Below are 26,822 nucleotides of genomic sequence, written 5' to 3'. Positions count from 1 at the left end.
AATTCTTCCAGGTAATGGCCTAGAAAACCCTGTGACAGCAGGTATTTAAGAACAAGTCAGCCTGGTCTATAGAGTCAGTTCCAGGACAGCCAGGGCTACACAGAGAAACCCTGTCTCAAAACAAACAAACAAACACCACAAAAAAACCCCACAAGAACAAGTCACCACTTTAGAACAACTTAATGTAAACATCCACTAAAAATTGAGAAACTACCATTAAATGTTCTGTGTGGATAAAATAGAAGCTTGCAGCACTAAACTGAGTAAGATCTCATCTTAGTTAGGCTTACTATTGCTATCTGAAACAAGACCAAAAGCAAGTTAGGGAGAAAACTATTTATTTTTGTTTGGTTTACATTTCCACATTATAGTCTATCACTGAAGGAAGTAAGGGCCAGGACCTGGAGGCTATGCAAAGGCCATGGAGAAGTGCTGTTACTGGCTTGCTCAGCCTGCGTTCTTATAGAACCCAGGGTCATCAGCCCAGGGGTGTCCCTACTCACAGCAGGCTGGTCCCTCCCACAACAGTCACTAAGAAGATGCTTCCCTCCAGGCTTGTCTTCTTACAACTTGATCTTCTGAAGGCATTTTCTCGACTGACTTTTGCTCTGCTCAGATGACTACAGCTTGTGTCAAGTTGACAAAAAACTAGCCAACACAGGGACTGGTGAGATGGCTCAAAGGTTAAGAGCACTGGCTGCTCTTCCAGAGGTCCTGAGTTCAATTCCCAACAGATTTATACCCAGTAACCAAAGACCTTCAACAATTCTAAAAGATCCAAGTTTATTTCAAGGCAGCTAGGGTTAGAGAACAACTTGAATTCTCCTCTTTAACCACAGTCTCCAATGATCAGTGGTTAAACTTAGGTGGCAAATACAGCTCACTGATTTTTTTTTTTAATTTATTATTTTGTATGTATGGGTACTTTGTCTGCATGCACACATACATCCAGATGAATACATGGTACCATGGAACCCTTGGAACAGACGGTTACGGGCTGCTATGTGGGTGTTAAGAATTGAACACAAGTCCTCTAGAGGATCAGCCAGTGCTCTCAACCACCCAGCCATCTTTCTAGTCTATCATTTATTTAATTAAAAAAAATTCCCCCCTCCTCTCAGAGACATGGTCTTTGTATCCCTGGATGGCCTTGAACTCAAAGAGATAAGCTTGCCTCTGCCTCTAGATCAGTGCTTCTCAACCTTTCTAATACTGTGACCCTTTAACAGCTACACTAGAATTCTGGAATTAAAGACATGTCATCATCCTCAGACTACAAATTATATTTTCGAGTGTCTTGTTAAATTGCCCAATCTGACCTTGAACTCATAAACTGATGTGAGCCTCCAACCTCTCCTGAGGGACTATAGGCATGCTTAAATTCTACCCTTTAGGGCTGGAGAAATGGCTCAGTGGTTAAGAGCATTGGATGCTCTTTCAGAAAGCCTAGGTTGGACTCCTGGCGCCCACAGCCATCCGGTCCCAGAGGATCCAATGCCCTCTTCATCCCTCTTTAGGCACATGGTAAGCAAACAGATAAGCAAACAAAATACACATAGACATTAAAAATATCCTTATTATTTAGGTGAGGCTAGCCTGGAATGCAGGATCTTCCTGGCTCAGGCTCTCAAGTACTGGAATATCTGGTATGGGCTACTGTGCCCAGCTTACCAATATCTTAAAAATCAGTTCCAGAAATGAAGAGTGCTGGGGTAATTAATCTGCTCCCACAAACATTATATCAACTATCTATGAAGGTGTGTCCCTCTATTCTCAATTAAGTGCTGGCAGGATATATGGTATTGTCATTTCTATAGTCCACAATACCTGCTTTCTATACACCCTTCTTCACCTGCCCAAAAATACTCTAAAGAATATCATGTTAAAAAGCAAGCTGCTACCTGGCAGTGGTGGCACACACCTTTAATCCCAGTACTTGAGAGGCAGAGGCAGGCAGATCTGAGTTCAAGGCCAGCCTTGTCTACAGAGTGAGTTCTAGGAGGCCAGGGCTACACAGAGAAACCCTGTCTAGAAAAACCATAAAAAAAAAAAAAAAAGCAAGCTGCCATAGGGAAGGGTACAGTGCTCCTAATCTGGCCAAAAGGCAACACTATTAAACCCCAAGCAGGAGCCCTAACTGTCCCTGAAATAAAAAGCTGATGAGTACACTACACCTAATCATCAGAGACCAGAGAAGGGGTTGTGGCTACAGAAGAACAGGATCTCTGTGTTATTTCTTATATTTTTTCCTTTTAATTCGGGGCTATGTGTGTATGTGTCATGGGAAGAAAACATTCAGGAAGTCAGTTCTCTCAGGACTCAAACCAAGTCAAGAGGCCTCTCCAGCACGTGTTACTTACCTACTGAACCTCTCAAATACTCTTACAACAGAATGAGTTTGTTGTAACTAGTAGAATTAGAATTAGAGTTGTAGGGCTGGGGAGATGGCTCAGCAGTTAAGAGCACTGACTGCTCTTCCAGAGGTCCTGAGTTCAATTCCCAGCAACCACATGGTGGCTCACAATCATCTGTAATGGGGTCTGATGCCCTCTTCTGTGTGTCTGAAGATATCAACAGTGTACTCACATAAAATAAATAAATCTTAAAAAAAAAAAAAAAAAAAAAAAAAAAGAATTAGAATTGTGACTAGTAGACTAGAATTAGAGATGATGTTTTTTCTGAGTGGTGCTGATGATGGGCAGAGTGGTAGAGAACTTGTGAAGCATGCACAAGGCCATAGGGTTCATTCCCATCCTCACAAAAATAACCAACAGGCAAAATAATTCAAAAGAAAGAAGAGCTGGGAATATAGTACAATGACAGACAAAAATACCCTATACACCAATCTGATAGAAGCATTTTCTCAAAATGAGGTGCCTTTTCCTGAGATGACTATAACATGTGTCAAAAATGACAAAACTTCTCAGTACATGGAACATGCATAAGGCCATGGGTTCAAAGCACCACACACATTTAAAAAAAAAAAAAATCCACAAACATTCTAATTGAAAGTCATTATCAAGGATCACCTGTTCTTTCAACATAGCAGTATAACTCCCTAACCCCACTCCTCAATTTCTTTTTTGTTTTATTAATTGAATATTTTATTTATTTACGTTTCAAATGCTATCCCCTTTCCTGTTTCCCCTCTGCAAGCCCCCATCCCATCCCCCCTTACCCTGCTTCTATGAGAGTGCTCCCTTTCTCACCCACCCACTCCCTCCTCACTACCCTAGCATTCCTCTACACTGGGGGCATCAAGCTTTTTCACAGGACCAAGGGCCTCCCCTCCCATTGCTGTCAGATAAGGTTCCTTCAGCTCTTCCCCTAACTCCTCCATTGGGGTCCCTGTGCTCAATTTCTCTACCACTAGAAGAGGCTCAAGCAGTAAAACAGGGCTATCAAATCTAATAACTTCAATTTGATCTTTAGACTTTTCATGGTGGAAAGAAAACTGACTTTGAAAGCTGCCCTCTGACTTCAGCACCTACAATAGCATATACACTTGTGTACACAAAATAAAATGTAATAAAAAAAATCTTAATCAAGAAAAAAGGTATTACAGATGTGACCACAGAATATTTTCTCTATTACTTAGATGAGAAGGACTCCCAAGGTACCCTGAGGCTGTAGAAATCAACAATGCTGGGTTTAACAAGACTAACAAGACTAACGGCTTTGTTCTACACTAGTTACAAAAATAGTACTTATTGTTGGGGCGACAGTTACAGCCATGGAGAAGAACAACATGTAGGGTGGGGCGATTCCTCCAGCAGCCCTGATCCTACGCAGCCATGCTCCTCCTCTTTCATACACCCCTGCCCCCACTCAGGTGGATCAAAAAAGTTTTAAGAGCAAATGTAAGCTATAAAAAGATGGATATAGGTTCTTTAATGCCACTTTTCTTCTTGTTTTGAGGCACTCCAGCAGCCCAGACTGGCCTCAAACTATGCAGTCAAGGCTGGTTTTGAATTCCCTTTTTTTAAAAAAGTTTTTTCAGGACAATGTTTCTCTGTGTAGTCCTGGCTGTCCTGGAACTCACTCTGTAGACCAGGCTGGCCTCGAACTCAGAAATCCTCAGAAATCCGCCTGCCTCTGCCTCCCAAGTGCTGGGATTAAAGGTGTGCACCACCACTGCCCTGCAGTTTTGAATTCCTAATCTTCCTAGCCCACCCCACCCCCCAAGAACTGGGATCATAAGTGTGTCCACTGTGACTGAATACTAATACTTCCCCTATCTTAAGACATTTCTTAGCTGGGAATAGTGGCTGATACCTGTAACTGGGAAGCTCAAGTAGAGGGATTATTTCACATAACAGATCAGCCAGGGCAATGAAGTGTGACCATGTCTAAAAAAATCAAAACAATGGGGCTGGAAAGATGGCTCAGTGATTAAGAATGACTGCTTCTTTTCCAGGACTTAAGTTTAGTTCCCAGCACTCACATGACAGCTCACAACCAAAAAATTAACTTCAGTTCCAGTCGTTTGGTCTCCTGGGGGAACTAGACACATGCACATGGTATACATACATGTAGGCAAAATACACACACACACACAAAAAAAAAACCTAGCCAGGTGGTGGTGGTGCATGCCTTTATCCCGGCACTCAGGAGGCAGAGACAGGCAGAGCTCTGAGTCTGAGGCCAGTCTAGTTTATTTACAGAGTGAATTCTAGGACAACAAAAGCTATACAGAGAAACCTTGTTTAAAAAACAAACAAAATGTTGAGACACACACTCACACACAGAGAGCCAGGCATAGTGGTGCAAGTCTTTAATTCTAGCATGAGAGAGGAAGAAGCAGGCAGATCTCTGTAAGGCCAGCCTGGTCTACACAGCAAGTTTTAGGGCAACCAGGACTATATAAAGAAACCATGTCTCAAAATCTATAACCACCAACCTCTGCTTCTTTTTTCTTTGCGCGAACTTTCTCCACTTCCATAAGAATCTTCTGGGATTCATCCACATTTCCTTCAGCTCCTAGCTGCTCAGCTTTAGCAAGAAGTTTTCCTATTTCTTCATTTAATTCATGTACTTTTTCTGCCTGAAAACAGAGAAATCAGATACCGAATATCAATATAAAAGAACCAAGTATTTCTTTTTCTTTCTGCATTATCTAAACTACTCCTCTGAAAATAAACATCTTAAAATCCAGACTCAGCCACACTTAAAGACTTGAAGCTCAGTGGCAATGTAACTGATAGCCTACGATCCAACATTAGAATGGAGACTGTGAGGGTGGTTAGGGGTCTCATGAGTTCAAGATCATTTTCACATAGCTGATTCAAGGCCAGCTGGAACCATAAAACGCCGTGTCAAAACATCTCTTAATAAATAATCAACATGCTCCACTGCATGCTGGTTTTGTTTTGCAATGGCACACAGATCGTCTTAAAAGTGACACTTTAGAAGATACACTTATCTGCATTATCTTTTGTCTTCTGGGTATGGATAGTAAAATGTCATGGTTTAACATACAAACTAAGGTTGCAAGCAAAATATCCAATTACCAAGATTCATCAACACAATAGCATCTTTTTTTAATTAGTAACTGCATATACCCTAAGAAATTTTAACTAGATCTGCATGCCTTTAATCCCAGCACTCAAGAGGCAGGCAGATCTCTATAAATTAAAGGTTGGCCTAATCATTTATTTAGACCTTGTCTCAAAAAGAATAAAAGAAAGGCAGGCAGGGAGGCATACAGGCTCCTGTGACTCACAAATGTTTGGTCACAGACCCTGTCTCCAATAAAAACAGCCACGACGGAAAGCACCATCTATCCAGAATCCTCATCCAGTGTGAGGGTGACACAAAAAGTGAGTTATAGAAGTTACTTAATATACCTTGGCAGAAACTTCTGCACTGATTTCCTCCTGTGTTTCAGCCAGCCGCTTCTTAGCAAGTTCAGTTCTCCGATCACACTCTGCAATGAAGGATTCTAAGTGATCCATAGCCTAGTTTGGGAAAAGCAGAGTTATCATCAGTACTGCATAGTTTGTCATTGCTTTTATTTGAGGAGTGCTGGAGATAAAACCCAAGACTAGGAAAGCACCCTACTAAATTACATCTCCAGACCAGCTTCCCCTGACGAAGTCTCATAGACTAGGCTGGCCCAAAATTTGGTATCTATTCTAGACTGGCTTTGAACTCACAATCTTCTTGCCTTAGCCTCCAGAGTGCTAGATGACAGGTGTGCACAGCACATTCTGCCAACACTGCATACTCTTACCACCTATGCGTGGTAAGACAGACACACAAGCCTGTATTTATTTCTCTGTTCGGTTGTTTTGTGGGCCTGAAATTCCCTATATACATTAGGTGAGTTCTGGCCAGCCAGGGTTACATATGAGATCTAGTCTCATAAAAAGTAATTATAATTTCTATCTCTGCTCCTGGTATTTATAGTGACAGCATGAGCTAATATTCTGCTTACCAATTTATCATGATTATTTTGTCAAACCAAATGACTGACTGACTTATTTCCAAACTTGTAGAAGGATCTCCAACTCTCTATAACATTAATTACTAAGTGAACTAAGGGAATTGCTTGGCTGGTCAAGTGATAGCTGTGTAAACTTAAGGACCTAAATTCAATCCCTCAAAAGTATATACATGGCAGAAAAAGAAAGCCTTTACCATCCCAGCACTGAATAGGTGGAGACAGGTAGATCTCCTGGGCTTCCTAACCACCAGCCTGATCTACTTGGTACATCCCAGGCTAATGAGAGACCCTGTCTCGAATAACAAGGTGAGGAGCTGGAAAGATAGCTTAGTGGGTAAAGGCACTGGACACCAAGCCTGATTAATCCAAGTTCAGTCCTTGGAACCCACATAATGCAAAGAGAGAAACCATTTCCACAAGAGTGTGTGTGTGTGTGTGTGTGTGTGTGTGTGTGTGTATGTGTGTATGTGTGTGTGTGTGTGTGTGTGCGCGCGCGCGCGCGGCGCACAAGTAAATAAATGTAAAAATAAAACAAAAATATTTAAAAGTATATAATCAATAATTTAAAAAATAAAAACAAACAACAACAAAAATCCAACAAATGGATAGCATCTATTGAAAAACAGCCATGCTTGTCATCTGGTCTCCACAGGCACACAGCAGAAGCTGAGGTAGGAGAATTATTAAGAGTTAAGAGGCCAATTTGGGGCTATAGTCTATGTTAAAGAGAGGCATCTCCCATGTTAGAGGGGAGATGCAGTTCAGAAGTTGTTCAGTGGCTAATAAGGACTTTGCCAAAAAAAGTATGGAAGTATTAAGACTGAGTCTGTTTCCTAGAACTCTTATAAAATGGTTAAGAGACAGCTGGGCAGTAGTGATGCACACCTTTAACCCCAACAGGAGGAGGCAAGCAGATCTCTATTGAGGTCTAGGCCAGCCTGGTCTACAGAGCCAGTTCCAGGACAACCAGGGCTACACAGAGAAACCCTGTGTCAAAACAGAAAGGAAGGAAGGAAGAAGGAAGGGAGAGGAGGGAGGGAGGGAGGGAGGGAGGGAGGGAGGGAGGGAGGGAGGGAGGAGGGCAAGGAGAGAGAAGAAGGTCTGACCTATTTTGTTAAGATACTTGTAAGCTGTACTTCTGGAAAGATGAAGAACTGGTCACCTTACCCAGTAACAGTTCTCAATACAGGATCCTGAAATTTCCCCCAAGCTCACTCAAGTAGTGATCACCTACACTATACTCAGTACTGTGTGCCTAGAGCAGACCAATGGCTCACTCAGGAGCCATGCAGAGCCATAAGCAGTTTCTTGGTCCATTGGCAATGGACTCAAATGTCTAAAAGTCCAAAAACTAAATGGTAACACGAATGCAGAACATCATGTGTCAGATTATAGTGTCTTCCAACAGCTACAAATGCAAATCCATTTTGCTGTCTCTTTCTCTCCTTTAAAAGTGCTTCCAGTGGCCGGGCGGTGGTGGCGCACGCCTTTAATCCCAGCACTTGGGAGGCAGAGGCAGGCAGATTTCTGAGTTTGAGGCCAGCCTGGTCTACAGAGTGAGTTCCAGGACAGCCAGGGCTACACAGAGAAACCCTGTCTCAAAAAACCAAAAAAAAAATAAATAAATAAATAAATAAATAAATAATAAAATAAAATAAAAAAGCTTGGTGTGGGGCTGGCGAGATGGATCAGTGGTTAATAATAGCATTGAGTTCTTCCAAAGGACTTGGGTTCAATTCTTAGCAATTTGTGACTTGGCAGCACACAACTGTCTACAACTCCAGTTCCAGAGGTCAGGTTTATGAGTTGGGAATGAGGGAGCCTAGAAGCTAGCATAAACCTTGAAAAGCTAATAGGCACCAGTATTATATTAATGAAACAGCCACAGGTCCCTTTACTAAAGATAAGGAGATAAGGCAATACTTTTAAGCATAAGGAACTGTCTTCAAGCTCCTGAGGTAATGCTGGCTTCAGTCTAAATACCACAGTTAGGGAAAAGGAGTTTCTTGAGGAACTGAAAGAGATTCTAGAGTTCAACTTGGGTCTTCATGCTTGAGGTTTCCCTGTGTGAGAGACCTGACACCCTCACACAGACATAAATATAGGCAAAAAACACCAATACACACTATAAAATAAACAAAAAAAACTCCTCACAACCTTGGTGTGGCCAAGAGTGGTGGTACACTCCTTTAATCCCAGCATTCAGAAGAAAAAGCAGGTGGGTTTCTGTGAGTTTGAAGATAGCCTAGTCTACTTAGGAGAGTTCCAGGAGAGTCAGGACTATGTTACCTAAAGAGACCCAGTCTCAAAAAAGGGGGCTGGGAGATGATTGGGGTAGTAGCACACACATGTTAATTCCTACCTCAAAACTAAAAATAATTTTTTTCATTTGTTTTTGTTTTGAGACAGGATTTCTCTGTGTAGTCCTGGCAGTCCTGGAACTCACACGGTAGACCAGGGTGGCCTCAGAAACTCAGAAATCTGCCTGCCTCTGCCTCCCAAGTGCTGGGATTAAAGGCATGGGCCACCACTGCCTGGCTAAAAATAATTTTTATGGATGTTCTACCTGCATGTATGTCTATGTATACCATGTGTGCAATGCTGTCGAAGGCCAAAGATAGTATCAGATCTCCTGGTATTGGGGTTAAAAACAATTGTGGGTCACCTGTGAATGCTGAAAAATAAAGTCAGGTCCTCAGGACAACCATGTCTATAGGCCCCAAAATAAATTTCAAAACTAAAAAAAAAAAAACTGCTGAGCAAAAAAGTAAAAAAGAGATAAAAGAGAGAGGGAAGAGAGAAGAGAAGGGGAGGGATAAAAGGAGGAAAAAGGGAAATAGGAGAGGGAGGGAGGGAGACAAAGTTTGGTGGTTCATGCCTTTGATCCTAGCATTCCAAAGGCAGAGTCAAGTGAGTCTGAGGCCAGCCTGGTCTATATCAAGTTCCAGGACAGGTGGCGGCAAATGCCTTTAATCCCAGCACTCAGGAGACAGAGAAAGGCAGATCTCTGAGTTCAAGGCCAGCAAGAGCTACACAGAGAAACCCTGTTTCAAATAACCAAAACCAAAAATAAAAATTACTGAGCCTGCTGGAACACACCTTTAATTCTAGCAGAGAAGGAGAATCTGAGTTGAAGGCCAGCCAGGGTGAGACCATGCCTCAAAAATAAATACATAAAGTATTTAAAAATTAGTCATACTGGGCTGGAGAGATAGCTCAGTGGTTAAGAGCACTGACTGCTCTTCCAGAGGTCCTGAGTTCTATTCCCAGCAACCACATGGTGGCTCACAACCACCTGTAATGGGATCTGATGTCCTCTTCTGGTATGTCTAAAAGCTACAGTGTACTCACATACATAAAATAAATAAAACTTAAAAAAAAAATTAGTCATACCAGCTTGGGAGGAAATCTAGTATGTAGAATGCTTACCTACTAGGTACAAAGCCCTGGGTTTAATCCCAATCATGTCATAAACCCATTGTGGTAGGAAGCAGAGGGAAAAGAATGAGAACTTAGCTATACATCATGTTTGAAGCCAAACTGAGCTACATTAAATAGCTCAAGAGGAGGATTATTTTATATATAAAGGAAGCAGACCATCCATGTACATATTACAAAAAAATTGTCTTAGTTTAAAGGACTATTATGCAGGTCAATATTGAGGTATAACTGAAAAACAAAAAGATTATTTAACATGTACATTTACAATGTGAAATTAGCATAAAAAGTTAACACACTATCAATCAACTAGGTTACACTTAATTGAAATACTACAAATACTTCAGCACTATTCTCTTACCAAATCTCTAAATACAATGCAATGTCTCAACAAGTCACAACACTACGCATTAAGTCTCCAAAGTTACATCTTACAATGGAAAATAGGCCCTGTTAGTTGACATTACCTTTTTCTCTTATCCATGTATGTGGTGATGGGACAATACACATTTTAAATTTTGTGTTTGTGTGTTGTGTGGAGTGCATATACCATGTGTGGAAGTCAAAGGACATCTTGAGGGAGCTTTCTCTTTCCACAATGTAGGCACCAGAGATTAATCTCAAATTCTCAGGCCTAAGAGCAGACCCCTGTTAATAACCCATTTTGCCAGCTTCCTTGAATTATTTTTCCCCAATACAGGGCTTCCCTGTGTAGTCTTGGCTGGCCTAAAACAAGAGATACACCTAATTTTGGCTGAGTGCTGGGATTAAGGGTTTGCAGCATCCCACCTACTCCAAATTTACACAGATAAAATGCCTGACTCCCCACCTTGAATTCTTACACAGATAAATGTATCAATGATCCAAAGGATTGAGAGAAGGGCTCTACATGATAAGTGCCAGGAAAGAAGAAAATGTTTGTATGGTGGTTTAAATATGCTTGGCCCAGGGAGTGACACTATTAGGAGATGTGGCCTTGTTGGAGAAAGTGTGTCAGGTTAAGGGTGAGCTTTGGGACCCTCCTCCTGGAAGCCAGCCTTCTCTTAGTTCCCTTCCCTCCCCTTCCAGAGCAAGACAGAGAACACTCAGCTCCTATAGCACCACATGGGCCTGGACGCTGCCACGCTTCCTGCCATAATGTTAATAAACTAAACCTCTGAAAATGTTAGCCAGCCCCAATTAAATGTTGTCCCTTGTACAAGGTGCCTTGGTCTTGGTCTATCTTTGCAGCAATGGAAATACTATCTAAGGCAACATCTGTATTTATAACATCTCAAGGTAACAAAACAGGGGGACTGGAAATGACTCAGCAGTTAAGAATAGATACTACTCTTGTAGAGGTCTAGAGTGCAGTTCCTGGCACCCAAGTCAGGTGGCTCACAATCCTATCATCTTTTGTGGCTTCGGACATACCTATAGTCAAATGTACGTTCGAAACAGGCATCCACACTAATAAAAATAGGAGCATTGCATGTGAGGCTGCCCACCTTTAAAACTGGCAGAGGTAGGTGAGTGCAGTGAACTTAAGACCAGCCTGGATCTATATAATGAGTTCCAGGAATAACAATTATATAGTCAGGTCCTCTAGAACAACCATGTCTCTAGGCCCCAAAATAAATTTCAACCCTGGCTAAAAATGAGATGAAAAATAATTAAGACTAAAAATTTTTGGAAGATACAATTTGTTATTCATTTTTTTTTTTGTTGCTTGATCCTGAGTTTTCAATATTGTGTGTAAATCATGAACTCCACACTCTTCATAATATACTAATCACTACAAATGTTCCCTTTTTTCCCTAGTATCTTCTACATCATTAACCAAGCTACTTTAAAAAGGCATTCAGCAAAACATAGTAGCTCACACCAGTAATCCAGGAGCATTCAGGAGGCTGAGGCAAGAGGCTCATTCAAGACAAGCTAGAAAACAGTGAATTCCAGCCAGCCTGAGCTGACAATGTGAGAGTTTGTCTCCAAAAAAAAAAAAAAATTAATTAGTAGTCTGAAGAGATAGATCAGTAGTTAAGAATACCTGTTACTCTTCAGGCTCTATTCAACAGGAACACACACACAGTTCTGGGTGGCTTAAAACTAGCTGTTAGCCGGGCAGTGGTGGTGCATGCCTTCAATCCCAGCACTTGGGAGGCAAAGACAGGCAGATTTCTGAGTTCGAGGCCAGCCTGGTCTACAGAGTGAGTTCCAGGACAGCCAGGACTACACAGAGAAACCCTGTCTTGAAAACCCAAAAAAAAAAAACAAAAAAAACAAAAAAAAACCCACTGGCTGTTAACTCTAGTTCAGGGAATTCAATGCCTTCTTCTCACCTTCAAAGGCTTCAAGTATATATAAAATACATAATATATATGGAGATAAAACGTACATATACATAAAAGTAGATAAATAAAGCTAATATATAAAAATTAAGAGGCTGGAGAGACACCTTAATGGTTAAGAACACTGGACACTCTTTCAGAGAGGACCTAGGTTCTATCTCTTGCACCTACAAGGTAGCTCACAATCATCTTAATTTCAGTCCCAAGAAACCCAAAACCGATTTTGGCCTCCAATGGCACCACATAGACAGATGGTGCAGACATACAGGCAGACAAAATGCCCATTTAAAAATAAATGAATAATTATACTGTCATTTTAGTTTAGTACATCCAAGAGATACAGTCCTTTTTTATTTTTGGGTTGTTTTTTTTTTTTTGAGACAGGATTTCTCTGTGTATCCCTGGCTGTCCTGGAGCTCACTCTGTAGACCAGGCTGGCCTCGAACTCAGAAATCTGCCTGCCTCTGCCTCCCAAGTGCTGGGATTAAAGGCGTGCGCCGCCGCCACCACCACCCGGCTAAGAGATACAGTCCTTAAAGTGAGACTTCAATCAATCCAATCACTTTTTGAAACCTGACATCTTAAGATAAGTCTCTTTTGATAAAAATTTCCAGGAGTTGGGACTATAGCTTAATTAGTAGAATGCTATACAACATGCATGAGGCTCTGAGTTCAACTGCCAGCAGTATATAAATCTATCATGATGGCACATGGCTGTATTTTCACCACTCAATAGGAAAAGGATCAAGAATTCAAGATTGTAATTGGCTACATAGCAAGTGCTATTGGAATGGACTATACGAGACATGCACAAAAAAAACCAAACAATGAAATAAAATTCAATACAGTAACAGGTTGAGAACCACCTGTTGTGTATTAGAACTTAAAAGTGGTCGATTAAGTATATGTTATTTTGCTTTTTAATATACAAACATAAGATTACTCTCAATAGCAACTGGTACTTTGCAGCACTGATAAATCAACATCCAAAAAAAATCTTACATCTAATTCAAAAAACAGGTCTCTTTCTTTACTTGCAATTTCATAATCTGCTCGAAGGGCCAAGTCATGAATTTTGGTACATTCTCCTAAATCCATGCGCTGTGGAGAAAAAAAAATATACATTAACACCTATCCATTTTAGAAAGCATGTAATTAATATGATTTAGCCTTTCAACTTTCACTGAAATAAGCAATATAGCTTTATAGATAGTAAATGAAGAAATGGACCAAGTGTAATGATCTATACTGATAATCTCAACAGTCTGCAGGCTGAGTGTCAGCAGGATAGCAAGTTCAAGCCCAACCTGGCCTATATAAGACCCTGTCTCCAGCGAAAGAAATGGAGGCAAGCACATGTGCACACTTCTGTAATTGCAGCACTAGGTAAGGAAGAAAAAGTGCAAGGGTCTGGAATGGAAGTCATCTTTGGCTTCATGAGGTCAGCATGGGCAACATGAGACTATATCACACAAACAAGAACTGAGATATAACCTAGAAATGTATTTTTCTCATTCCAATTTTTAGAACTACTTAGCCAAGCAGTGGTGACCTATGCCTTTAACCCTAGCACTATGGGGGCAGGCTGATCTCTTAAGTTCCAGACCAGCCTGGACTACACACTGACTCCAGGATAGCCAGGACTACATAGTGACCCTGTCTCAAAATTTCAAAAACAAAACAAATTGTATCAGCTTTTGACAATTTTACTTTTACTTTTTTATTATCTCAAGCATCCAGTTAAGAGGAAGAAGAGATATGGGCTTGGTAAGGACAAGAATACAGTATTACAGCTTTCAAGGCAATCCTCAAAATCCTCACTAGTCAAGATGCTCTATGTCAGGAGAGGTAGTGAACAACTTTAATCCCAGCACTTAAGAGATCAAGGCAGATGGATTCTACGAGGATGCAGCCTGGTCTACATAGAGAGACCCTGTTTCCAAAAGAGGGAGGGGAGTACATAAAGAAATCAGGTTTGGGGGGCTGGAGAGATGACTCAGTGGCTAAGAGCACTGACTGCTCTTCCAGAGTCCTGAGCTCAAGTCCCAACAACCACATGGTGGCTCACAACAATCTGTAATGGGATCAAATGCCCTCTTCTGGTGTGTCTGAAGACAGCTACAGTGTACTCATACATAAAATGATTGTAAAAAAAAGAAAAAGATATCAGGCTTTAGCAATTGTAGCCTGGTCTACAAAATGAGTTCCAGGACGGCCAGGGCTATACAGAGAAACATTATCTCAAAAGACTGTCTCAAGGGGCTATGTGACCAGTGACCAGTAACAAGACAAGACCTACTATCCTCTTGCTTATGCATGAGTGCATGAACACACACACATGACTAAATACCACTATACAAGTTTTAATCCATGATTCACCAGGAAATGTTTTCTTTGGCACACATTTTCATACAATCAACACATTCCTCAAAATAGCTATGAAAGTCTTGAACTGGACTTTTCCACTCTAAGTGGCTAAAATATGGCAGAAGACTCTCTTCACTGCTTAATCTTAAATTTAACTTTCAAGTTTCAAATGAAAGCACATTCCTCAAAACTAGCATTTATCTGTGTTATTCAGAGTTACTGGTTGGTTAGTAGATTTCTTCAAAGAGTTACAAAAGTATGTAATCAATGTTATCTCCACTTGATTTTTATTTTATATTAGTGATTGATAAGATGACTCAGCAGGAAAAGCCACCCGACAATCTGAGGAGAATCCTCAGATCCAATAGGGGGGACAGAATCATTCCTCCAAGTTGTCCTCTGACATCTACATGAACAACCTTGGCACCTACACAGAGACATACAACAAATACACACTCAGTATAAATAATAAACAAATGAGAACAGGGGCTGAAAAGGTGGCTCTGCAATTAAAGCACTTGGTACTCTTTTCAGGACCTGGGTTCAGTGTCCTGCAACCATATCAGAAAGATTCAAAACCACTTATAACTCCAATTCCAGAGGATCCAATGCATTCTTCTGGCCTCTGTGGGCACCTGCATGTACTCAGGCCTACACTCAAAATTATGTGTGTGTTTGTATGTATATACAAATATATATACATTTATGTAAATGTGTATGGATATTTTGCTTGAATGTATGTCTGTGTACCATGTACATGTCTGAGTGGAGTTAAAACAGTTTTGAGCTGCTGTGTGAATCCTAGGAACTAAACCTGAGTGCTCTTGACCACGGAGGCATCTCTCCAGACATATATAGTATAAAGTGGGTGTTTCAACAATTCTAATCCTAACACTCATATTTTAAACATTACATTATTCAATTTTAAGGCTTAATTTTATTATTTTTAAATTATGTATATGCCGCCGGGCAGTGGTGGCACATGCCTTTAATCCCAGCACTTGGGAGGCAGAGGCAGGTGGATTTCTGAGTTCCAGGACAGCCAGGGCTACACAGAGAAACTTTATCTTGAAAAACCAAAAAAAAAAAAAAATATATATATATATATATATATATATATATATGTATATGCCTGTGTCTGGGTATGTGCGTATGAATGTAGTTGCCAAGATTAGATGCCCTAGAACTGGAGTTATAGATATTTGTAAGCCACTACCTGGGTCCTCTGCAAGAGTAACAGAGTAACAAGTGCTCTTACCCACTGAGCTACCTGTCTTGGGTTCTATATTTCATTCATATGTAATATATATTTTACACCTACTGCCCCCCACCTTCTGAGTGATGCAATCTCACGGCTCTGGGATGCACCTACCGTCCCAGCAAGGATGTCATGGGGGCAGCAGTCCAGAAGGTGGCTCTTGCAGACACGGTCATCTGTGAACTTGACCCTCTGTCTGGTTTCATCTCCTGAAATTCATGTGTGGTTTTAAATAAAGTATTGTCTCATTCACTACACAAGGCTATCTGGTAAAATTAATACACCTGGATGATTTGCAGACTAGTGTTTCTGAACTCTTCCCATCGTATACACTAAGAAACTAATCTAAAGATATTTACAATTGGAATAAAATACAAATAGTTTTTAAGCTAAGTATTTTATGAAGAAGCACACTTAACCACATCTAACTCCACTGTTAATTCACGGAGTCAGAAGTAGGAGTGAGCAACAGAAGGCATCCGCCCAGTTACATATGGGCAATAAGACCCGTGTAATTAATGCCAAGAATCCACCACGGATCATTACAGCTGCTAATCTCCAGCAACCAAAGCTATTCAATAATCTAATTTTTTTGTTAGAGTCTAATAGGCAGTATTTTACCAAAAAACTCCAAGAGGAAGAACGCTTTCAAGCTCTACCCCTGACTGAAGTATCTCTACACCTTTTCTTCTTCCCCTTTCATCCCAACCCTTAAAAAGGACAGTTGGCACCTGGGAGTCACTTTAACAAGACAATACCAAAGAAAGCAAAAAGGAATCAGGTTAGTCAATACACACTGTGAACTCCAACACATACTGTACCCATCTGCAATCTTCAAGAACTCAGCTGCAGAATTTTATGCCCGCTGTTGAAAAGTTTTAAAGGAAAAGTTTTCTTGCCCACACCTGCAGTAAGGAAGTCAGGGGGAATGATACATAAAAGTAAAGGCAAAGTGGTATGTGACAAATTTTAAGGCTATCTGTGTATAGGACACAGTGCTGTGTAATAGTCAAGGAGGAATATATTTCAGGATTTGCAAGCATCCAGGATTAATGTAGTGTCTTTTTACTGAAAATGTTTTCTTTCTAAACTACACTTTTAAAGTTACTTGTGGAAAAAAAAAAGCAAACACTTTTTTGTTATAACAGCTTAGAAATTGGTTGTGACTCACGGCTCGATGAACATGAGGCTTTTCTGCAACTCCCTTGCAGATTGATGTAGGCAGGCAAAGATACACTGAACCTTTATAAATAAAATAGAGGGGCCACAATTGTTCAGTTTGTATAAAATAAAAATATGGGAAGCAATTCAAAAGCAACTCAACATACAAAGAAAGCTAAAAGCACTTATTGACCTACGAAATGGTGCAAAGAATCTGCACAGCCCTGTGAAATGTGCCAGTGTGAAATTACAAACTTCATTACTTTAGTAAAAAGGAAAACACAAACCGCAGCAGGGATCTAGCTTTACTAGGATGCAACTGCTTTTTCCTGAGACACCACCATGATCTTGCACGCCTCCTTACAAAACCAACTACCTAACGAATGCCAAGAGGTGACTAAACCGAGGCTAGTCTGTGAGGCAGGGGAATGAAGGGTGGGAAGACTAGAAAAGTACATGGAGGGAACCCACGTTAGAAAATGCTCATTTGCGGCTCCCCTTGTAACCGTATGGAGCAAGAACGCCCGGGTTTTCGAAACCCGTCCAGCTCGGGGATCTCCTCTCCTCCGAGGAGTATCAGAGAATTTCCGCCACCCGGCAGCCAGCACCCCGGAGCCCACGCAGGTTCCAACCCTTCGCCGACGCTCCAGTACGCCCGGCGGCGCCGAACTGCGTTGCGGACCAAGAGGAATTCGCATGACGGAAAACGAGAAGGGGGACAAAGCCCCACCGTCGGATCGGAATCTCGGCAAGGAGGCAGCCAGGACCAGCAGAACACCAAGGCCGCGGCAGACTCGCAGGCCAAGCAGATCAGACAAAGGCCCGGAGCCTGGGGTCCGTAAGCAGGGGAGGGAAATGGCGCCCCGCGCAGGCGCACGCTGTCACGGCCCTCACAGGCTTCCAGGCGGCCTCGCCTTACTCCCACCCCGCCCAGAGCCTGGACCGCTGCTCAGACTCACCGTCCCGAGCCGTGCCCATGAGCTGGTCCAACAGGGCCCGCATCTGCGCCTGGGCGGACATAGTGGCCAGTGGGAACGGCCGGGAAGCTCCTCACAACTCAACAGCAGAAGCGCCAAACAGCGACGACGAAAGACGATCCTATCCGCCTGAAACCCACACCGCACTTTCCCGCCGCGGGGAATGCTGGGAGGAAGTTCATACACGTTGATGCAAGGCCTGTCGGGAAATGTAGTTCGTAACACCAAGAGTCGCTAAGTGGAGCTGTCACAAATTGTCCTAAAGACTAGATGAAGCCAGGCAGTGGTGGCGCACGCCTTTAATCCAAGCACTTGGGAAGCAGAGGCAGGCGGATTTCTGAGTTCGAGGCCAGCCTGGTCTCTAGAGTGACTCTACAGAGTGAGTCCCAGGACAGCCAGGGCTATACAGAGAAACCCTGTCTCGAAAAACCAGAAAAAAGAAAAATGACTAGATCAACTAATCCTGGTTTTGGCCGCGCAGGCCTGTAATCTCAGTAGCTTGAGATAGGAATCTTGCTTCAGAGCCCAGTGAACTGGGTGTCAGGCTACCCTGTGGAAGCGTGGTCATTGTGAGACTAAGATCGATCCTCCTGCCTCCTTTTAAAACAGAAGGGCTGGAGAGATAACTCAGCAGTTAAGAGCACGGACTGCTCTTCCAGAGGTCCTGAGTTCAGTTCCCCGGCAACCACATGGTGGCTCACAACCATCTGTAATGGGATGCCCACTTCAGCTGTGTATGAAGATAGCATAATACAGTATGCTCATATAAATGAAATAAATGAACCTTAAATAAAAAAAACACTAGATTAAAAACTCTACCATTGATTTTATCCTGGTTCCTGAAACATCAACTTCTATGCTCTAATGAGACTTTAGTCAAACAAATAAAATATAGTAAAGTGGAAGCAAAAGCCTTTAATCCCAACACTGGGGAGTTAGAGGCAGGTACATCTCCAAGTTAGAGGGCAGCCTGATCCACAGAGCAAGGTCCAGGATGGCCAGGGTCACACTGGGAAACTCTATCTTGAAAAACAAAACAAACTTATGATACATGAACTTCTAGATTATATCTTGTTTCTTTATGTGATATAGTCTCATGTTGCCCATGCTGACCTCATGAAGCCAAAGATGACTTCCATTCCAGACCCTTGCACTTTTCCTTCCTTACCTAGTGCTGCAATTACAGAAGTGTGCACATGTGCTTGCCTCCATTTCTTTCGCTGGAGACAGGGTCTTATATAGGCCAGGTTGGGCTTGAACTTGCTATCCTGCTGACACTCAGCCTGCAGACTGTTGAGATTATCAGTATAGATCATTACACTTGGTCCATTTCTTCATTTACTATCTATAAAGCTATATTGCTTATTTCAGTGAAAGTTGAAAGGCTAAATCATATTAATTACATGCTTTCTAAAATGGATAGGTGTTAATGTATATTTTTTTTTTCTCCACAGCGCATGGATTTAGGAGAATGTACCAAAATTCATGACTTGGCCCTTCGAGCAGATTATGAAATTGCAAGTAAAGAAAGAGACCTGTTTTTTGAATTAGATGTAAGATTTTTTTTGGATGTTGATTTATCAGTGCTGCAAAGTACCAGTTGCTATTGAGTGTGATGTTATGTTCATAAGTTATAAAGCAAAATAAATGTGCACCTTTTTACATATATATAAAACTGGGCAGAGGTGTCATGTCTGAAAGCTGGGGAAGTAGGTGTTGGATCTATAAAGTTCAAGCTAAGAGATTTCTTTTGCTACTGGGAAGGTAAGACCACACTAGGATGGTAGACTTTCGTCACAAAGTTGCTTACTCCACCATGAGACTAGACAGTTTTGAGGATCTAGCCCATATGTTTATTAAATAGTCCTCCTTTCTCTCTGAATGCTTCTGTGCTCTCCATGTTGGCTGGAGTTTGCACTTCACACAGAACAATGATAGTACAATATTTGTTGTATAGTGTATTACAATTCCCTTGGAACTGGAGTTAGAAATGTTTGGGAGCTTCCATGTAGGTTCTGGGAACCAAACCAAACCAAGAACAGTAAGTGATGTGTTTATAAGGGATATGTTCTATGGCGGTGTGGTGAGGTATGGGAGAAGAGGATGCCTCGGTGGGTCCATGCCAAGGCATCATTTCCCCCTGAGGGACCAGCCACAAGACGGTATAGTATAAAATAGAGTTTATTCAGGGCATGGGGAAAGGAGTCAAGAGGGCAGTAGAGGCAGAGAAAGGCAGAGAGAGAGAGAAGTAGAGGAGAAGAGGCAGCCATGAGCACGTGGAGAGAAAGGGGGGAAGGGAATGGAGAGAAGGGAGGGAAGAGCAAGGGAGCAAGAGCTCAAGAGAGCAAGAAAAGAACAAGAGAGGGAGGGGGCAGCAAGCAGGCCCTTTTATAATGGGTCAGGTTCAGACAGAATGTTAACAGTAAATACTCTTAACCTCTAAGCTCTTTTTCTAATTTACAGCTTCCTTTTAAGAGATTTCCCTTGGCTCTGCCCACTTGCTATTGAGAGCTGACACACGTGGCTTTATTCTGATATTGATATGTTTTCTCTTGTCTCCCGGTGACTCCCCCCGCACCACCCCCACCCCCCAGCCACCACCCCACCACCCCCGCTACTGGCCCAGTTGTGCTCTGGTCCGTCAAAACGAATGTCTCAGGCTGATCTTAAATTAGGATGAAGTGATTGTTGTCTTAAAATCTCAATCCCTTGATTTTTCCAATGAAGGCTCAGGAGTCTGATGCCTGGGTGAAAGGCTGCTAGCTCATGGAGGCAGAGAAAGCAGCAAGCTGACCTTCCTCCACAGCCAATGCCTCAGAAGCAATGCCCCCCCACCCCCAACTCCTTCTGAAACCACACTCCTCAAACTGGATAATCCCTTCCTTCTACTTCCTGTGCATGCATGCCTCTCTATCTGTCCTCCTGATTCCCTTTTATTCTTAAAGGAATAATCCTATACTCACTTCTGTCAACTTGTTGCTTGCCCCTCCTCTTGACCTATGGTTGACTTTATTTAATCCTGTTTAAAGTATTCAAGCTGAAAGCTCTTGGATTAAAGTTGTCTGCTAAGCCACACCACAACTAAAAACAGGTTTTTCCAGTAAATAACAGAATCTTGGGGTTCACAGCATGATCAAAGTGTTTCTAGTTATGGTGTGGTTCAGCCCCTGAACACACACTTTAGACACAGATGAAGACAGAAGAAGCCAGAGACTGAGAAGGAGTCAGAAGATTAGAACATATTGCCAAAGTTAGGTTAGGCCAAGCAGACCAACTAGCCAAGTACAGCAATTCAGGAGAAGCCAAGAGAAGCCAGGTTGAATTAGTTGGCCCAGAGAGGCATTTGAGCCAGAACAGCTGAGCTGAGTCAGCCAGCCTGAGCTCAGAAAGAACTAGGAAGAGATGAATTTATTGAGCAGAAAATCTCAAATGCTGAATACATCCTAGGCCTAAATTAGACTGTACTGCTAAACACTTCCAGGACTAGCCCTAGGTTAGCAGATGAAGGCAGTAAACCTCTGAAATCACAATTACATCAGGAGAATAAAACATACCTTTACACGATGATGTGAATTGAAGTTTCCAAGAAAAGCCCACTCTTGTGCTAAAGATTCTACAAGGCTGACTAACTGATTATAGCTGTATGAAGGGGGAAAAGGGACTGAGGATGTGGCTCAGTTAATAGTGCTTGCCTAGTGTGCCCAGTGTGCCCAGTGTGCCCAGTGTGCCCAGTGTGCCCAGTGTGCCCAGTGTGCCCAGTTTGCCCAGTGTGCCCAGTGTGCCCAGTGTGCCCAGTGTGCCCAGTGTGCCCAGTGTACCTAGTGTGCCTAGTGTGCCTAGTGTGCCCTGGGTTCTATACCCAGCATGGCATAAAGCCAGACACAGTGCTGTTCAAATGTTATCAAAGCAATTGGAAGGTAGAGGCTGGAGGATCAAAATCTCAGACTCATCCTCAACTACATAGTGAGTTCAAGGCCAGTCTGTTTTAAATGACTTCTTGTCTAAAAGAAAAGGAAGTAAGGAAAGAAGGGAAAAGAAAAAAGAGCTTTTTGAATATGGAGTGTTAGAATGTTGCTGATCTAGTGAAAGAGAATTTTTGAAATAGGCCCAAAATAATATTAATAACAGGGCCCTGTGATTCCTTTTCCCTAACCTAAATAGTTAAAAGTGCCTGCCAGCAGGTTTGCGCCCAGTTAATTAGTTACAGAGGAGGTGGAGTTACAAGACAAAGGCCTGTTAAGAACATCCCAGAAACTGACTGGCCAAGGGAGGAACTACACCCTGCCCCCATGGTACAGCCTGCTAGTGTTCAGAAAAGTAAAACAACCAATCATGTGCACCCTCGCGAAAGTTCTCTTTTTCCCCACCCCGCCCATATATAAATGCTAGACCCCTGAGCTGGGGTGGGGGTGGAGGGGTCAGTCCCTCTATCCTCTATGTGAGATATGGAGATATAAACTGGCCCAGAGCTCTGATTTAATAAACTGCCTCATGTACTTGCATCAAGATGGTCTCTTGTTGTTGAGGCCCACATTCTGCCTCAACACTTTTGCCTCAACACTTTTGGGGCTAAGTGCTCTGGTCAAGAGAGAGTGTGGCTCTTGGGGCAAGAGACGCGAAGAATGGAGACAAGACAGAGATTCTGATCAAGTCTCTTTTATTGAAGGGAATTCTAAGCTATTTATAGGCTTTTGCCACGTGCCTTGTAGGTGTGTGGATACCATGTGCCTTGCAGGTGTTGATATGAACGTAAGCCTTACAGGCGTCTATAGGGTGGACAGCACGTGCACCGCAATGCCTTGCAGGCTTGGATAGCACGTGTGCCTTACAGGCATGTATGGCGTAGATAGCATGTGGACAGCACATGAACCGCATGTCTTGCAGGCGTGACTACCACATGCACCTTGCAGCTGGGGCCAGTAAACAGCAACACAAAATATGTGGGATATCAGAGTGTGCTTCAGCTGTTGTAGGCTATTGAAAACCAAATCTTTCGTCAGGGTATATGGTTCCAGATGGCTGCAAAGTTGATCTAGCCGCTTTCTGCTAAAGTCGGCTCCCAACATCTTGTGTGTCCTTTGGGTGCGTGCTATCCTGTGACTCAAGTAGACTCCCCTTCTGGGGAGTCCTGGACCTTTCACTAGAACCAAATTATCTTGAGCTTTTTAGTCCTTTTAGTGCCATTTATTGTCTACCCCTGAATTTGACCTACAGGTGGTCGGTCCTCTGTGACTGAGGCCAGCCTGGCTTACAAAGGGAGTTATAGGCTAGCTAAGGCCACAAGCCAACCAGGGCTACATAGTGATCTCTCTCTCTCTCTCTCTCTCTCTCTCTCTCTCTCTCTCTCTCTCTCTCTGTGTGTGTGTGTGTGTGTAAATTTATGGCTTTTTCCCCCCTCTCTAACTATAATAGCTTCATGAGCCAGGCATAGTGGCACCCTCCTTTAATCCCAGTGCTCAGGATACAGAGGAAGGCAGATATCTAAATTCAAGGCCAGCCTGGTATACAGAGTGAGTTCCAGGACAATCAAAATAAAGAGAAAAAGGAAAAATTAAAATTAAAAATTCATGAAACATTTCCCAGGTTGGGATATAGTATTCAGGGTTATGGTGGTTTGAAGGAAAATGCCGCCCCCCTCCCAATAAACTCATAGGGAGAGACACTATTAGAAGGTGTGGCCTTGTTGGAAGAAGTGTGTCACTGGGGTAGGCTTTGAGTTCTCAGATGCTCAAGCCCAGCCAGTGTATACTCTCTCTTCCTGCTGTCTAGGAATTCAGATGTAAAAGTCTCAGCTACCTCTCCATCACCATGCCTGCCTGAGTGCTTCCATGCTTTCTACCGTGACAATAATGGACTAACCTGAACTGCAAGCCAGCCCCAATTATGTGTTTTCTTTTATAAGAGTTGCCATGGTCATGGTGCTTTTTCTCAGCAATAAAACCCTAAGTCAGACAAGGAATAACCTGATTCTTTGTTCCTGTACCATGGCCACTTGTATAATTGACTCAAGAATACACAATCTCTCATCTCCTTCTAAGCAAGAGCTATGTCTTTGTGCTGGAAAACTGCTGGTCACTTTAAAAACCAAGCAAAAGGCTGGAGAGATAGCTTTCTGGTCAAGAGGGCAATACCACTCTTGCAGAGGACCAGAGTTTGGTTCCCAGCACCCATGTCTAACAGCTCACAACTTCCTGTCATTCTAGCTCCAGGAAATTTGACTCCTTCTTCTGACCTTTTAAGGCACCTGTAGTCAAACACATACAACCCTCCCCTGACATACACATGAGAATATTTATAAATAAAAAAAAAAAACAAATGAAGCACCTAAGCAAGTTCTTTTGACGAATTTTAGCAACAAGATAGTTAGGGACAATGGCACTTAGGTACACATTGCAATAAGCACTTGTCAGTTGTTTTTTGCTAAAATGTATTGACTCCTCACTTGGGCTCATAGGGCAACTAAAAGTAGGAGAAGCTGGACAGTGGTGGCACACGCCTTTAATCCCAGTACTCAGGAGGCAGAGGCAGGTAGATTCGTGAGTTCGAGACCATCCTGGTCTACAGAGTGACTTCCACGACACCTAGGACTATGTGGAGAAACTCTACATTAAAAAAAAAAAAAAAGGAAGCTGGGCGGTGGTGGCACATGCCTTTAATCCCAGTACTCAGGAGGCAGAGGCAGGTAGATTCGTGAGTTCGAGACCATCCTGGTCTACAGAGTGACTTCCATGACACCTAGGACTATGTGGAGAAACTCTACATTAAAAAAAAAAAAGAAGAAGAAGCTGGGCGGTGGTGGCGCACGCCTTTAATCTCAGCACTTGGGAGGCAGAGGCAGGCGGATTTCTGAGTTCGAGGCCAGCCTGGTCTACAGAGTGAGTTCCAGGACAGCCAGGACTACACAGAGAAACCCTGTCTTGAAAAAGCAAAAAAAAAAAAAAAAAAAAAGGATAACTAGTATTAGTGAATATTAGTGATTATCCTCAACCTTTCTGCTCAAACTCTAGAAGGAAAAAAATTTGGCAGGACACCCCTCCCCCGTCTAAACAATTATCCACAGTAATGAGACTGCACCATCAGCAATAAACAGATTAAGAATTTAAAGTGTATTGAGGGTTGGGCATATAGCTCAGTGATGAGTGTTTGCCTAACATACACTGGGCTGTGGGTTAAGCTCCCAGGATCACCTTTCCCCAACCGTCAAATCACTAAGTGTAGTATTGCGGGCCTATAATCCCAGCAAATGATAGAGGCAGGAAAACCAGGAGTTCAAGGCTAACCCTAAATACATAAAAAATGCAAGGCTAACCTGGGCTAAATGAAAACCCCATCTTTTTTTTTTTTTTTTTTTTTTTTTAAAGGAAGTTAGGGTTGTATCTGAATTGGGAAATGCTTGCCTACCAACCACAAAGCTCTGGGTTGGGTTAGCAGTACTGAATAAAGTCAGTGTAATGGTGCAAGAGGAAACTTCTAGTTCTGGAAAGTTAGTTGTGCCAAATGATGTTTTGCTGGGGCACACAGGTAAAACGATGTCTTGGTAAAACATAAGACTGTTTCTGGCTGGGCAGAGGTGGCACACGCCTTTAATCCCAGCACTTGGGAGGCAGAGACAGGCGGATTTCTGAGTTCGAGGCCAGCCTGGTCTACAGCGTGAGTTCCAGGACAGCCAGGACTACACAGAGAAACCCTGTCTGGTTCCAGTGAAAGGATGTTTGGATATAGCAGACACTTGTAAAAACTCTTGATGAAGGAGCATAAATATGATCCCACAGACAGTGGGAGAGGAGCTCTGAGCTTTGCTTTGCTCTGCCTCGCTATTCTTTACTAAAGAAAGACATGCACTTGTTTCCCTTACATAGTATTGTTGAGCTCACCTTGTGATAACATTGCCATTGAGAGAAACTCGCCAAACAACTGCTTGTGAGATTCCTATGGCAGCTTGCCGCTTCTGCGGCCTCACCTCAGGCTGGTTGGCAAGCCTGGTGCTTTCTTCAGGATTGAACTACAGCTGTCTGCTGTCTGCTTGCTGAAAGGACTGGTCTGCAGCTGCTGAATTGTACTTGGTGTTTGCTACAGAACTGAACTGCTGCCCAAGAAGATTGAGTTCGCCCCCAAAGAACTATTGCTGAATCAGTCCATTCCCCCATATCCGAATAACTTTTCTCTTCCACTACCTCTGCTGGGTGGTGGGCTAAAGGAGAGGTTGAACCCTTATTAAGAGTGGGTTGCAAAAAATTTATGCCTACAGGCACATGACTGTAATTACAGTACTTAGGAGATATAGTTCAGAAAGTAGAGATTTCAAGTTCAAGACCAGCCTAAACTACATCAGATTCTGTCTCAAAAACAATAAAGGTCCTGTGAAATGACTCAGTGGGTAAAAGTCCTTGCCAAGCAATTGTGCAAGCCTGTAACCTAAGTTTGATCCCAAGAACCCATATAAAGGTGAAAGAAGAGAACCAACTCTACAAAATTGTCCTCTGACCTTCCCTCTCTGTTGTAATGTGTGTCTGTGTGTACCTGCTTGTGTATAGAGGAAAGAAAATACCATGCCCAGTAAGTGCTCAGAATGATAGCAGCCTAGAAAAAAGAAGCCTCACTGAGATTCTCTTGCAGGCCAGCCAGGTGACCAGCACCTCGCCTCCCTTCATGGTTTCCTGGGGTTAGTATTGCAAACAAGAGGCCTAAGCCATCACAGCATTACCATGCCAAAATGCTCCTGCACAAATAGGCTCTCTGCCGGAAAGGGGCAAAACAGAACGCAGTGGCCTCGTTGCTAAGCAACCGACTCAGGAACCAGAGCTGGCTCGCTCTGGCACGCCCCTTCCGCTGACAGGAAGTGATAC

At 42.7% G+C, this 26,822-nt stretch overlaps 1 protein-coding gene across 5 annotated transcripts in view; it reads right to left on the bottom strand.

The window, feature by feature from the left end:
• Positions 1 to 18,141, bottom strand: part of Luc7l (LUC7 like) — a 30,595-nt gene extending 12,454 nt beyond the window's left edge. For 2 of the 5 annotated variants that reach the window (XM_034504515.2, XM_076937121.1), the window contains exons 1-6: positions 17,471 to 18,129; positions 17,010 to 17,080; positions 15,953 to 16,047; positions 13,216 to 13,314; positions 5,847 to 5,957; positions 4,901 to 5,044 (exon numbers count right to left, since the gene is read on the bottom strand). In XM_034504515.2, the coding sequence (XP_034360406.1) occupies positions 4,901 to 5,044; positions 5,847 to 5,957; positions 13,216 to 13,314; positions 15,953 to 16,047; positions 17,010 to 17,080; positions 17,471 to 17,697 (747 nt within the window). In that variant the 5' untranslated portion in view covers positions 17,698 to 18,129. Of the gene's footprint in view, positions 1 to 4,900; positions 5,045 to 5,846; positions 5,958 to 13,215; positions 13,315 to 15,952; positions 16,048 to 17,009; positions 17,081 to 17,470 lie in introns of all 5 variants that reach the window. The other 3 variants (XM_076937123.1, XM_076937122.1, XM_034504518.2) reach the window with 3 other exon arrangements.
• Positions 18,142 to 26,822: the final 8,681 nt, after the last annotated feature.

The sequence above is a fragment of the Arvicanthis niloticus genome, chromosome 6 (genome assembly GCF_011762505.2).
Source record: "Arvicanthis niloticus isolate mArvNil1 chromosome 6, mArvNil1.pat.X, whole genome shotgun sequence".
Lineage (NCBI taxonomy): Eukaryota > Metazoa > Chordata > Mammalia > Rodentia > Muridae > Arvicanthis > Arvicanthis niloticus.
The sequence above is the reverse complement of the archived record's forward strand: the minus strand, read 5'-3'. Positions and strand labels throughout refer to the sequence as shown.